Source organism: Bos javanicus, chromosome 22 (genome assembly GCF_032452875.1).
Source record: "Bos javanicus breed banteng chromosome 22, ARS-OSU_banteng_1.0, whole genome shotgun sequence".
NCBI classification, from domain to species: Eukaryota; Metazoa; Chordata; class Mammalia; order Artiodactyla; family Bovidae; genus Bos; species Bos javanicus.
The window spans coordinates 57,660,464-57,675,278 of NC_083889.1; the positions used below are offsets into that span (position 1 = coordinate 57,660,464).

Below are 14,815 nucleotides of genomic sequence, written 5' to 3' on the forward strand. Positions count from 1 at the left end.
GGAACCCACCATGCTTACTAATTATGCCTGGGCTCCTAAGATCCGACCGGGGAGGCCTCAGTGTCTCCTCTCCTTCGGGAGAACGGAAGGACGCCTGCGGCCTACGTAAGTGGTGCAAACTTCTTGTCTTGAAGTTTTATTGGTCTCCCGCGTAAACCAAGCTACTCAGCCTCTTTTCTCCACTGAATTTTCCTACTGAGCTATCCTTATTCTATTACTCTTTATATCCTTAATTAACATTTAATTAAGCAATTGTTTCCTGATCTTCGCCTACGCCGTCTCTCCTTCGAATACCCTGGATCAGCCGGGGCTGGTCCCCGGCAGTCAGGCCTTGTATGGGGTGAGACGCTCTGGGCTCAGCCCCGGGTGACTGGTCTATGAGCCTTACCCGCTTATCGTGCGATATCCCGTGGGGACAGTTGCTGGCCGATATGGGGAGCGTTACTGTCTCATTCATGGAGGTGAAGGTGACCATCATAGCGTCCTGCCCGAGCACCGTCAGCTTCATTTGCTCATTCACCTGTGGATGAAGGAACCAGGACTCGGTGGGTCCCTGCTTCTGCTGTCCCACCCACTGTTCCTGACACATCGCAAAACACAAAGCCCCCTCTCGGCCTGGGGCTGAGGGAGCCATAAGATCTTTCTGGTTATTATGTTAGAATCTTGCTTTCATGGAGAAGACAAAAGAATCCCCATTTCTCTTTGAGGGATCAGCGGAAAAAGTAAGGGTGTTTCTTCACCACTGCCCCTCCCCTTTCCAACCCAAACTCGGAAGCAGCTGTGAAGGAGATGGAGGGCTCCAATAGCCGAGTCAGCTCTTACCAGGTTGATTTCCCCCACAGAGTGGGAAAAAATACAACAAAACAACTATCCCAAGGCTCAGAAGAGTGAGCAAAACAGGCAGATTTCTGAGTCAAAACTTAAAAGGACCAACATGGGATGAGTTCTTTGTGGCCCAAAGAACCAAAGGACAAAACCTGGGGCAAGCCACAGTCACAGGGAAGTGAGGAGAGCTTTACAGAGGGGTAGAGAAAGAGAGTCCTGCATGCTACTGACAATCAGGCCACGGCTCCAGCTGATCCCTGGACCACGTGTGAACAGTGCAGACTCAAGGCAGCTTACTTCCAGGGAAACAGAAAACTGAACTGAGATTTGAGCTGCTGCCCACTACTGGTGAGACAAGGTTTGCACTATAACTCTAAGTAAGTCCACTGCCTGTTAAAACAAAACAGTCAACACATCAGAGCTCAGAGACTCCAAAACATAACATCCACAATGTCGGCAATCCAGAACGACTCAACATGTGAAGAACCAGTGACGTGTGACCCATTCTCAAGGCAACAAATAACCAATCCTGTCTGATATGTCCCAGATGTTGAAATTAGCAGACAAGGCTTTATAGCAGCTAATTTAACTATGTTCGATAAAGCAAAGAAAGACATACTTCTGATGAAAAAAATTAGGAAATCTCAGCAGAGAAACAGAAAATATAAAAAGCAGCTAAATGGAAATTACAGAGTTGAAAATAAATACCTGGAATTTCTAACCTTCACAGGATTAGCACAACAGCAGAATGGAAATGACAGAATAAAGTCAGTGAACTTGGAGATATATCCATGTAAATTATGTAATCTGAAAAATAAACAGAAAAATATTAAACAACAACAAAAACAGCAGAGCTTCAGGGACCTTCAGGACAATCTTCAGTTCAGTTCAGTCGCTCAGTCATGTTCGACTCTGCAACCCCATGAATCACAGCACGCCAGGCCTCCCTATCCATCACCAACTCCCGGAGTTCACTCAGACTCATGTCTATCGAGTCAGTGATGCCATCCACCCATCTCATCCTCCACCGTCCCCTTCTCCTCCTGCCCCCAATCCCTCCCAGCATCAGAGTCTTTTCCAATGAGTCAACTCTTTGCAAGAGGTAGCCAAAGTACTGGAGTTTCAGCTTTGGCATCATTCCTTCCAAAGAAATCCCAGGGCTGATCTCCTTCAGAATGGACTGGTTGGATCTCCTTGCAGTCCAAGGGACTCTCAAGAGTCTTCTCCAACACCACAGTTCAAAAGCATCAATTCTTCGGCGCTCAGCCTTCTTCACAGTCCAACTCTCACATCCATGCATGACCACAGGAAAAACCATAGCCTTGACTAGATAGACCTTTGTTGGCAAAGTAATGTCTCTGCTTTTGAATATGCTATCTAGATTGGTCTTAACTTTCCTTCCAAGGAGTAAGTGTCTTTTAATTTCATGGCTGCAGTCACCATCTGCAGTGATTTTGGAGCCCCAAAAAATAAAGTCTGACACTGTTTCTACTGTTTTCCCATCTGTTTCCCATGAAGTGATGGGACTGGATGCCATGATCTTCGTTTTCTGAATGTTGAGCTTTAAGCCAACTTTTTCACTCTCCACTTTCACTTTCATCAAGAGACTTTTTAGTTCCTCTTCACTTTCTGCCATAAGGGTGGTGTCATCTGCATATCTGAGGTTATTGATATTTCTCCTGGAAATCTTGATTCCAGTTTGTGCTTCTTCCAGCCCAGCGTTTCTCATGATGTACTCTGCATAGAAGTTAAATAAGCAGGGTGACAATATACAGCCTTGACGTACTCCTTTTCCTATTTGGAACCAGTCTGTTGTTCCATGTCCAGTTCTAACTGTTGCTTCCTGACCTGCATACAGATTTCTCAAGAGGCAGATCAGGTGGTCTGGTATTCCCATTTCTTTCAGAATTTTCCACAGTTTCTTGTGATCCACACAGTCAAAGGCTTTGGCATAGTCAATAAAGCAGAAATAGATGTTTTTCTGGAACTCTCTTGCTTTTTCCATGATCCAGCGGATGTTGGCAATTTGATCTCTGGTTCCTCTGCCTTTTCTAAAACCAGCTTGAACATCAGCAAGTTCACAGTTCACGTATTGCTGAAGCCTGGCTTGGAGCATTTTGAGCATAAAAGGTCTAAAATACACGTAATTGGAGTCTCAGAAGAGATGGAAAGAGATTGGAGCCCTCCCCCCACCCCAAGTAGGGGCAGAAGACCTCCCAAAGTTGATGAAAGATGTGAATTCACAGATTAAAGAAGCTCAGTAAACCCCAAACAGAATTTATATGAAGATAACCACACGTAGAAACATCAGAGTCAAACTTATAAAACAAAAACAGAAAATCTTGAAAGCAGCTAGAGAAAATGAACAATGATTTAAATAACCACAGATTTCTCATCAGAAACTATGGAGGACAGATACAATGGAACATCTTTAAAATGCTAATGTTTTAAGAAGTCAAACAGAATTCCATACCCAACAAAAATATTTCTTCATAAAAACATTTTCCACATGAAAAACAATAGAATTTGTTGCCAGAAGATGTTCATTTCAAGAAATGCTAAAGGAAGTTCTTCAGGCTGAAGAGAAATGATACCAGGAGGAAAACAGATTTTCAGAGAGGAATGAAAACGCTGGGAATGGTAAACATCTGGGCAGAAACAAACTAGCCACTGTAGCCTTCAAGACAGATGCAAACTCCTGGCCTGACATCCAATGCCTCTTGCCTCCACCCCATGATACACACAGCCCTGGCCTCTTTTCTTGCATGAAAAGCACCTGTGAACTTTTAACAACGCCACACTGCCGCCTAACTTTGGAGACACTACTCCTCTACCCAGAGTTCTTTCCCTCCTTCTTATCTGTATCTATGAAAACAGTATGCACACTCATGTTACACCTCAAGGCCACCTTGTCTTCCAGGCCACCCCTGACTGCACCAGACCCTGCTGTGCATTTCTGCATGCAGCTCTAGGGCCTAGAAGAATGAACTGAAACACACTGCTGAAACACCCTCCCCACCATTGTTTCTTTCAGTTCTCACAAAAGCAGTGTGAGGCAAGGACGGAGGCTCTGGTGACCCATCTTGTACTGATCAGACACCAAGGCTCAGAGAAGCTGAGTGGTTTTTAGAAAGCTGCACAGCCAGGGTTCAGCAAGACATTAGTACTTGGTTCCTCAGATCCTCATCCCAGTTCTCTGTCTACTTGGCCACACTGACATATAATACGGTACCTGCTTGCGAGCAACTTATAATCTTTTTGAATTGTAAACTTTTCATACAACTACAAAATGTTAAATATTAAGGCAATAACAATACACATCTGGACTGGGGAGCTGGGACCTGGTCAAGCAGAAAGACTTGTGAAAACTACAAAATCCAGAACCCATGGCAGACCAACTGAATCTGGATCTCTGTGGAGCTGTGTCTGGGGTCTGTTAAAAGTTCCATGGGTGATTCTGATATTCAGCCACAACTGAGAACCTCTTCATTGCATAACTAATTGTCCAATGACTGAAATTCCTCATTTCAGTGTGGATTGCCTTTTAATCCAGACAGTGGGCCCTGGAAGAAGAGAGAAATGGGCATGAACTGGAGAGCCACAAAGATAGGAAGTCTGACTAGGGGTTTGAAGGAAGAATGATTTGGATTGGCAGAGCGAGAAGATGTATTTCAGGCCAATGGGGTGGGAAAGGTGAGTCATGTTCAAAGACTTGAATGTTTCTAAACAGAGGTATGGACTACAGGAATTGGTTTATAAGAATGAGAATCCAGTGGCCAATGTAGAGGATGAACAGGAAGGGCATGAGATAGGATGTGTGAGCCCCACCATAAACTCCAAGAGTGATTCTGTCTGTTAACTCTTACCTTGGGTGGATTCTGTGTTCTATGATCTTTCTCTGAATCCCAACCCATGAGCTAATCCCTGTCTCACAGTGCTTACCCTCCTCTACCACATATTATTCCCCTAGACTTCTAAGTTCCTTGAGTTCCCCAAGGTTGATGATTTTAAACAATGGGTGATTTCTGCCCCTCAGAGAACCTCTGGCGCTGTCTGGAGATATTTTTGGTTGTTCTAACTAGGAGAGTGGGTATCACTGGCATCTGGGATGATACTGATAAATATCCCACAATGCACAGTTATCACAAAGAATTACCCATCTCAAAATGTCAGTGGTTCCAAGGACGAGAAACTCTGCCATAGGTAAAGTGATAAGCACACCTAATTTGCTTTATTAGTAAATTAATGTAATCAGTTGTTATTTAGTACTAGTAATTCAACGTTAACTTATTAGTAAACTTTGAAGAATAGCTTAACAACCAAAAGAATGAAAAAAGGATTTTTGTCTATCAGCTACCTTTAATGCTCAGGGTTTTTTTATTTCACAGATAGTAAATTACAAAAACAAACACTGATGAGGACCAAAATAACGTAACTTTTCCTACGGCCATATTAGACATTAAAAATAAAAAAACCATCAACTACTGTAACAGCTAATCCCTAAAATAAAGGACATTTTTAACTATAAAACATAATATTGTTAATAATAAAAATACAATAGGAAGAATATTACTAAAAAAGGTCAGTACAACAGTCTCTGCAGGCAACTGAAAAGTTCACTTCAGCCAACCGTGGGCCACTGCCCATCAACGTGCAGACCTCTGGATGAGATCACAAGCTCCTAGAGGCCATGCTCCTGTCACACAGGCAGCCTCCTGGTTCTTAATGCCCTACCTCTGCTGCCCACCCCTACCTTGTATTCCAGAGAGAGTAAAGTCTCCGTCTTAGAAGTCCAGCTCCACTTGTGGACTACGTAGCCCTTCTGGTCGTTGGTGATACCACCTTCCTCATCCAAGACCAAGACGTATGGGCAACTAGGAGAGATACATAAATGAGGAGCTGCCTCCAGGCCCCTGAAGGAAGCCCTCATCACTACAGGCTATCAGCAGGCAGGACGCTGAGACTCTGCCCTAGAAGGAAGAACTGTGGACTCTTGCAAGTAGCCCCACTTCCCCCGCCTAACATGGTCTGAGGTCCCTTCACATCTGTTGATGCTACTTGCGGGAGTCTGCTAGGAAGCACAGGTCTGAGGGAGATGGTGGAGACTCAGGCTAAACCCAAGGGAGACAGAAATGGAATGTGTGCCTGCAGCCCAGGAGCTTGAGCATGTAAGATCTCAGGCACCAAAATGGGAAATGGAATACATGTCTCATGAAAGTAAATCATTCCTTCCAACACAGCTCCTTAAGAGTATCAGACAAAATCCACATTTGGCTGCCAAGAATATGTGCTACCCATGGCCTCTCCTTCACTGTTTCCTAGTATAAAACACTTCTCTTCCCTAAGGAATTCTTCCATGAACCTAGCTGACATTCAACATCTTAGTGTTCTGGGGGAACAAGTGGAGTAGGACTTGGGGAGTTTCCCTTTTTGGTGGCTGTGACATGGATCCAGCAAGTAAGGGCCTCAGGGCACCCGTGTCCCTGACGCACCACTTGGGCCCTGCCATGCTGTCTTCCTAGACCTCTGGATGCGGACTGGCCCCTCCTTTCACCAGGGGCTCCTACTTTTTACGTCAGTGCCCCACTTCATCACCCTCAGAGATTCTTCCAGGGGCCAAGACTCCTCCCACCTACTCACCGGGCCTTTAGGTTGTAGTGAACACAGCCCTGGCCTTCAGCATTGAACAGGGCCAGGAAGGAGAAGCTGGGTGTGTCGTTAAAGAGGCAGGTGATGGCTCTCCCTCTGCAGCACGTGGGGATCTGACACATGGCGATGTTTCCAGAGGGATAGCTGGCAGAAATGGTTAAGTAGAAATAACAGAAACTCTCCAGGTTCTGCTCTCAGGTGCCTCATGGAAAGCACAACACTGTAAAGCAACTTTCCTCCAATTAAAATATAAATTTAAAAAAAGTCCCAATATATGCATAACAGGAGTCCCAAAGATGAAGTAGGGGGACAGAAAGAATGTGTGAAGATATAATGGGTGAAAACTTTTCATGGAAGATATGACTGTGCATGTTCAAGAAACTCAACAAACTCCAAGTACAATAAATTCCAACAGAGCCACACTGAGACACAGTATTATCAAACGGCATACAGACAAAGACTCTTGAAAGCAGCAAAAGAAGAGACTTGTCATGTACAAAGGATCCTTAATATGATTGGCCAATTTCTCATCAAAAAACAAGGAGGCCAGAGGTACTGGGATGTAATATTTAAAGAGCTGAAAGAAAAAAGCTATCAACCAAGAAGACTTCTATATCGAGTAAAACTATTCTTCAAAATGAAGGAGAAATTTAAATTTTTCATATAAACTAAAGCTGAGGGAGTTAACCACTAGTACACCTGCCCAACAAAAATGATAAAAGGAGTTCTTAAGGCTGAAATGAAAAAACACTTCTTGCTGTTTTTCAGTCACTAAGTCACGACTGACTCTGCAACTCCATGGACTGCAGCACACCAGGTTCCTTGGTCCTCCACTATCTCCCAGAGTTTGCTCAAATTCATGTCCATTAAGTCGGTAATGCTATCTAACCATCTCATCTTCTGCCTCATCTTTCTTTTTTTGCCTTCAATCTTTCCCAGCATCAAGATCTTTTCCAGTGAATTGGCTCTTTGCAACAGGTGGCCAAAGTACTGGAGCTTCAGCATCAGTCCTTCCAATGAATATTCAGGATTCATTTCCTTTAGGGTTGACTGGTTTCATCTCCATGCTGTCCAAGGGACTCTCAAGAGTCTTCTCCAGCACCACAATTTGAAAGCATCAGTTCTTCAGCACTCAGCCTTCTTTTATGGTCCAGCTCTCACATTCATACATGACTACTGGAAAAACCACAGCTTTGACTATATGGAACTTTGTTGGCCAAGAGATGTCTCTGCTTTTTAATATGCTATCTAGGTTGGTCATAGCTTTCCTTCCAAGGAGCGTCTTTTAATTTCATGGCTACAGTCATTGTCTGCAGTGATTCTGGAGCCCAGGAAAATAAAATCTGCCACTGCTTCCACTTTTTCCTCTTCTGTTTGCCATGAAGTGATGGGACCGGATGCCATTATCTTAGTTTTCTGAATGTTGAATGTTAAGCCAGTTTTTTCACTCTCTTCTTTCACCCTCATCAAGAGGCTCTTTACTTCCTCTTCACTTTCTGCCATTAGAGTGGTATCATCTGCATATCTAAGGTTACTGATATGTCTCCTGACAATCTTGATTCCAGCTTGTGATTCATCCAGCCTGGCATTTTCCATGATGAACTCTACATATAAGTTAAATAGGCAGGGTGACAACTTACAGCTTTGTCATACCCCTTCCCCAATTTGGAAGCAGTCCATTGTTCCATGTCCAGTTCTAACTGTTGCTTCTTGACCCAGACACAGGTTTCTCAGAAGAGAGTTAAAGTGGTCTGGTACTCCCATCTTTTCAAGAATTTTCCACAGTTTGCTGTGATCTGCACAGTCAAGGCTATAGTGTACCCAGTGAAGCTGACATAGATGTTTTTCTGGAATTCCCTTGCTTTCTCCATGATCCAATGAATGTTGAAATTTGATCTCTGGTTCCTCTGCCTCTTTGAAATTCAGCTTGTACATCTGGAATTTCTCGGTTCAAGTACTCTTGAAGCTGAGTTTGAAGGATTTGGAACCTAACGTTGCCAGGATATGAAAACACACTTGAAAATAACTCAAAGACATACAAAGGAACAAAGAACACTGATAAAGGTAACCACATAAGTAAATATATAATTCAGTGTTATATTATTTTTGGTTTATAAGTATTTTTTCCCATATAATTTGAAAGGACAATTACATAAAATAATAATTGTAAATCTATGTTAATGGCACACAATGTATATATAAAGAGTTAATTTCTGTTAATAACAAAATAAAGGAGGCAGAATGGAGCTGTATAGGAGCAGAGTCTTATATGCTATTGAGCTTACGTTGGTATTTACTCAAACTAATTTGTTGTCGATTGTAATTAATTTCTTGGGGCTATTGTAACTAAGTATCACAAACTGGATGACGTAAACAGCAGAATTTTATTCTCTCATGGTCTGGAGTCTAGAAATCTGAAATCAAAGCACTGATAGGGCTATGTTCTCAGAGGCTCTGGGGAAGAACACTTCCTTGCCTCTTCCTATTTTTCTGGTGGTTACCAAGAATCTTCAGGATTCCTTTGTTTATAGACGCATCATTCTAACCTTTATCTCAATCATCACATGATCGTTTTCTCGGCGTGTTTGTTTTCTCTTCTTATAGGGACACCAGCAGATGAGGACTCATTCTAATCCAATGTGACTGCATCTTAATAATTATATCCCATTATACCAGGGAACCACTAAGAAAATAACTAGAAAATACGGAGAAAAGAATATCAGAGAGCTATAATTCAGCAATCCCACTCTTGGGTATATATCTGGAGAAAAACATGGTTCGAATGAGCACCCCAGTGTTCACTGCAGCACTGTTTACAACAGCCAAGACATGGAAGCAACCTAAGTGTGCACTGAGAGGTGAATGGATAAAGAAAGAAGTGGTACATATATACAATGGAATAGAACTCAGCCATTAAGAAGAACGAAATAATGCCATTTGTAGCAACACAGATGGACCTGGAGATTATCACACTAAGTGAAGCAAGTCAGAGAAGGACAAATATCATCTGATGTTGCTTATATGAAGAATAAAAAAACGGTACAAATGAACTTATTTACAAAACAGAATACAGTCACAGATGTAGAAGACAAGCTTGTGGTTACCAGGAGGGAAAGGGTGTGGGGGAGATAAACTGGGAGACTGGGATTGACATTTACACACCACTATATAAAGAGTAGATAACTAAGAACCTAGTGGGTGGCACAGAGAATTGTTCTCAATACTCTGCTGTGACCAATATGGGAAAAGAATCTTAGAAAGAGTAGATATAGTAAATCAACTATATATCAATTTTTTAAAAGATGAAAAAAATTAAAAAGAGTGGAGATTCACTTCACTGTACAGCAGAAACTACTAACATTGTAAATCAATTATATTCCAATAAATTTTTATAAAATATTTGTACTAAAGGAGAATGATATCAAATCAACAACTGAACCTTCCACTGTAATGAGCTATTAAAAGAGCAAAGTAAAACTAAAGCTAGCAGAAGTGGGAAATAATACAAGAAAACAGGTAGAGAAAAAGACAATGGAGAGAACCAGAAACACGCCGAACTGGTTCTCTGAAGAGACCTGTGAAGTTAACAAAGCTCTGGCTAGACCAAGGGGTGGGGAGGTGGAGAGGAAGACTCAGCCCACCAGCTGCACTTGTGTCTTGGCCATTTTGTCACCATAACACAGACGCTGTCCTTCAAGATCACCGGGTCCCACTTCGTCATTTTATAATGGAGAGGAGTAAGTCCCAGAGGGATGCAGTGGCTTGGGCAGGGTCACCAAGAACTGGGCCTAGAATCCAGGCCCCTCCTCCGCTCCTCCCACAGTGGAACTGCACTAATGGCCAGGATGTGATGATCATTGGGGATTAGGTCAAGCACACCAGCGTCAATGGCTCAGGTCTCCAGCAGGAGACCTTCAGGATTCTGCGGCAGGGGAGTGAGTATGGATCCCAAAAGGCTGAGCTGTGTGTAGGCCCCCAAACCCCTGATCTATACTAGTTCACCGGCTCTGGTGGCAGACACAGGCTTCGTGAACTCTGGGGAATGGTCCCATTCAATGCAGTGTGGAGTCAGAAAAGGGGTCCCATTCAATGCAGTGTAGAGTCAGAGAAGGGGAGCCCCACGACCCCTGTGAGCAACAGCTGCCTAAGAAGGAGTGTGCTGGGTTCAACATACAGGGTGCCCTGGAAGCAGGGCTGAGCAGAGGGTGATGAATGCACTCATTTATGGCCAGAGAAACAATAGGACTCCTGTGACAGGCACTGCAGTTCTGAATGCCCAGTTCAGTTGAGAGGAAGCCAAAGAAAATGAGGGGCCATGGCCGGCAGACCTGCTGAGCTGCCTGTTGAGACAGCTCAGACAGCCACCCTCTGTGCCAAAGGTGGTAGACCCTGTATGCTTAGTGGTTTTATTAGTAAAATGAGGTTTCCCCCTGGCTTCCAGAACCCCTGTCCTGCTCTCTGTGGGAGGGAATAATCCTGAAAGGCATAAAAATGGTGCTGGGAAGAGGGCCCCAAATGGAGGTCAGGAGACCCTGGGTCCAGGGCTGGCTCTGCCACCAGTTTCCCCTGTGGCACTGGGTAAGCCCCGCTCTGGGCCTTGGTTTCCCTGTTGCTACAATGAAGGGACAAGAATGAAAAGATTGGTGTTTCTTTGCATCTCTTCCAACTTACGCTGCAGAGTCTGGAGTCAGCACTCTGCCCTCTGGCCTCAGAGCCTTGCTGACAAACAGGCTGTGCATCTGAGTCTGGTCCAGCTCTAGAGCATGTTGGGGAGAGGGCGACAGGGCCCCCGTAAGGAGATTAGGGTCCAAGGTGCCTTCCTGATACACCGTTTCTCCCCTGCATTGTTCTCCAAAGGGAGCCCTCTCTCACCATCAACACCCAAATTCAAACTCCTTTTCTTCATTTCAGAAGAAAGCAATCATATTCAAGTTGCTACCTCCAAGGTAAAGTGGCACCTTCATTCTATTCATCACCACATATGATACTCGATAGACATTTGTGAAAGAAAAAAGCAATCTGACTCCATTCACTCTAAAATATGCGTAACCCTCAGCATTTACCTGCCAAGGATTTGCATATCAGAAAGCTCAGTTTTCCTCAATCTAGCGTTCTAAAATCCAGGTACACAAACAAGTTGTGGGGGTCTGCAGACCCCCTGCAATCACAGGTCATGTTTTTCCTGCATGTCTGAGTGCATGTTTCTAGGAAGAGGGTCTACACCTTTCATCAGATTCTCAAAGAGAAAATGTGTCCCCCTGTGCCACTCCCACACCCCGAGGCTGGGACCCAGCTGCCCATATGCTCACGAACGCAGACAGACCTCTGCTGCAGAGCAACCTGGGCAGGCACATGCCAGGTGGGTTCTGGGGTGTGGGTTAGACTCCAAATACATGGATCTTGTGGGCAAAGTATTCAAGAACCGCAGGGCTCATCTCATGAGCCTGGAACAGAAAGATGAAGACTCTCCCACCGGGACTGGGGTCTCCTGTCACCTTGTCTCAGCTAGAGATGTTCTGTGTCTCTAACCTCTTCTTGCTTGGGAGAGACTCGAAGGCAGAGACCATTACTATACCCCCAGCCCAGACTGACACGTGATCATACACAGCTGGTCTTGTTGCATCCTAGTTGACAGGACCTGAACTGGAGGCTTGACTCGCAGGACTTCTTCCTCTGACCTGGACAAATTCTTAATACCCCGAAGCGCTGGTCACCAGGCTTCTCTGATCAACTGAAAAGCCAAAGGAAACCCCGGCTTTTTCAAACCCTGGAGTTCTCCAGGCTGAGCTGCGGGGAGAAAGGCCCGAACAGAAGGATACTAAACGAAGGAGGACCCATCGTAGAAGGAGTAATGCAACTTGATGACCTTCCTGGGCCCCTTCCACTCCAGAGAGTGCCGGCCGGAGTGGAGGTGGTGGGCAGGAGGCTGGTAAGGGGCGGGAGCATAAATCTGAGCACCCGGAGGGTGAGGGTGGTGGGAGCTCTGGGTCTGAGCATCCCCTTTGGGGGTCGACATTAGATGAGGGGGCATCTTTGCCCTGTAGTTGCGTATGATGATGGGGTAGAAGATATTCCTCCCTTTCCACGAGACCCTTTCGGCTTCTCTGCAGGGAAGGAGATCAACATGTCTTCTAGCCACTTGGCTCTCACTCACCAGGGAGGCTCCCTGTAGCTCCTCCCCAGCTCCCGAGACTCCCATCCCATCTCCCTGTTCCCGGAGGACCTTCTCCCACCCCAAGACCTCATCCTCACAGGTAATGCTTTTAGGAAGAACTGAGAAGGGCTGTACCCGTCAGACCACTCCTGGCCTCATTTCCACCTTTTGCACAGTGGTGGAGACCCATGGGGTGGGCCTGTGTGCAGAACGGGGTGGGGAGCTGGAGGCTTTGATCCCCTCCCAATCCTGAGGTTACAAAGGAAGACAGTTTCCTTCCGAAATGTCACAGTTATGAGCAAACTGGGTGGCTGCCCTCTACCCAAGCTCTACAGCTGCAGAGACAGTCTCCCAGGAGCTCCAGGACACACATATGCTTAGATGTGACTATGTTTGAAGTCCTTCATGGGCCTTGTTCCAGGGAACAAGGCAAATGCAGGTTCACCTGCTAGGCCTTGTGACCCACAAAATCATAAATGTCATTAATCACCCATGTAGATATGTTTTGTTTGAGAGGTGTTTCTTTTTTTCCAAAGAGAACATCTAACAAATTGTTAAAAAATAAACATGCTTAACTATAAGAGTGTGTAAATTATAAGAAGCCATGCAAAGGGGTCTGACTGGTGAGGAGGCAAAACACATTGCCCTGGGTCAGGCTCACTGAGCTGGAGGACCTCAGACAATGCTTTACTACCATGCACTTGGGGTACCTCAGTTTCCTCATCTGCAGAATGAGCATAAACCTACCTTCTTCGTAAGGTTACAGCAGGACTAAAAAGGACTATGAACGGTAAAGGACTAGGGATGTGCGTGTGAGGGACGACAATCACCCCTCCACTGTCGCTGGGGGCACCGGGTGGCCAACACTCCCAGGATCCCCCTTCCGCACACACAGGCCATGCCCTCCTTTCCCACCTGCCCCAACCACTGAGGTGCTCACATAATGCGACACATCTCCTGCAGCTTCTCCCGGGCTTCAGGACAAGGGTCGTTCAACTCGATAACCTCGGAGGCAGAGGTTCCCGCTCCTGCTCCTCGCTGCGGGGATGCCAAAGCATCGTCTGTATTTTTGGGTTTGCCTGTAGCTGGAGATGAAGAGGTTAAGGACAGTTTGAGACAATGGTTTCTCAAGATGCTCCTGTTTACCTGGGAAGAGGGGCTGGGGAGAGCAGGAGAGCTGCATCCTTTGAGAGTCAAAATAACTGGGAATCATTTATGCTTCCAGAGACAGGAACTCCCAGCTGGTCTTATGAAACAGGTGTCACTCTGTGAGTCAACCGAGTGGGTGTCAGGAACATTCGTGCAGGATGGTGAATCCAGCCATGTTTCCCCAAGGGCGGCCTGGTTCTGGATAGGGAGAGGACACCTATTGCCATGGATACAGAAGGGATTCCTTGTGATACTTCTGACTTAAGACAAAAAGTCTCAATTCCAGCTCAAGGAACGGGCTTCAACACTTCTGTGATGCTGGCTTATCTCAGCCTGCAGCAGAGGGCAGAGTGTATGGACTGAGACTTGGAGTGTGATGTTTTGGTTTTCTGCGTGTGCTTGTGGTAAAATACACATAACAAAAACTTAGCAAAGAGGCCAGTTCAGAGGTATCAGATACATCCACGGTGTTGTGCAACTGTTACCATCATCTATTCCCATAACTCTTTACATTTTGTAAAACTGAAACTGCAGCAATAACTCCCCATTCTCCCCTCAGCCCTGGCAACTGCCAGTCTAACTTTCTATCTTTATGACTGACTACTCTAAGTACCTTGTATAAGTGGAGTCATACAGTATTTGTCTTTTTTGTGACTGGTATATTTCATGTGGTATAATGTCCTCAAGGTTCACTGATATTGTAACAATACTGCAGAATTCCCTTCCTTTTTAAGGCTGAACAATATTCCATAGGTACAAACCAAATTTTATTTTTTTACCACACCATGTGGCATGTGGATCTTAGTTCCCCAACCAACCAGGGATCGAACTCATGCCCCCTGCCCTGGAAGCATGGCATCTTAACCACTGGATCTCCAGGGATGACCCATGACCAACTATTCTTTATCCATCATTTACTGATGGACAGTTGAGTTCCACCCGTGTTTTAGCTACTGTGAATAAAGCTGCTATGAACACTTGTAGAAACATCTCTTTGAGACCCTGCTTCTAATTCTTTTGGGTATTGCTGAGAATTGA

The 14,815-nt window shown here is 45.0% G+C and overlaps 1 protein-coding gene across 4 annotated transcripts in view; it reads right to left on the bottom strand.

The window, feature by feature from the left end:
• C22H3orf20 (chromosome 22 C3orf20 homolog) overlaps positions 1-14,815 on the bottom strand; it is a 59,230-nt gene that overhangs the window by 23,379 nt on the left and 21,036 nt on the right. For all 4 annotated transcript variants that reach the window (XM_061397228.1, XM_061397230.1, XM_061397227.1 and 1 more), the window contains 5 exons: positions 13,569-13,713; positions 12,294-12,578; positions 6,466-6,618; positions 5,579-5,699; positions 389-520 (listed from right to left, as the gene is read on the bottom strand). In XM_061397228.1, the coding sequence (XP_061253212.1) occupies positions 389-520; positions 5,579-5,699; positions 6,466-6,618; positions 12,294-12,578; positions 13,569-13,713 (836 nt within the window). The remainder of the gene's footprint in view (positions 1-388; positions 521-5,578; positions 5,700-6,465; positions 6,619-12,293; positions 12,579-13,568; positions 13,714-14,815) is intronic.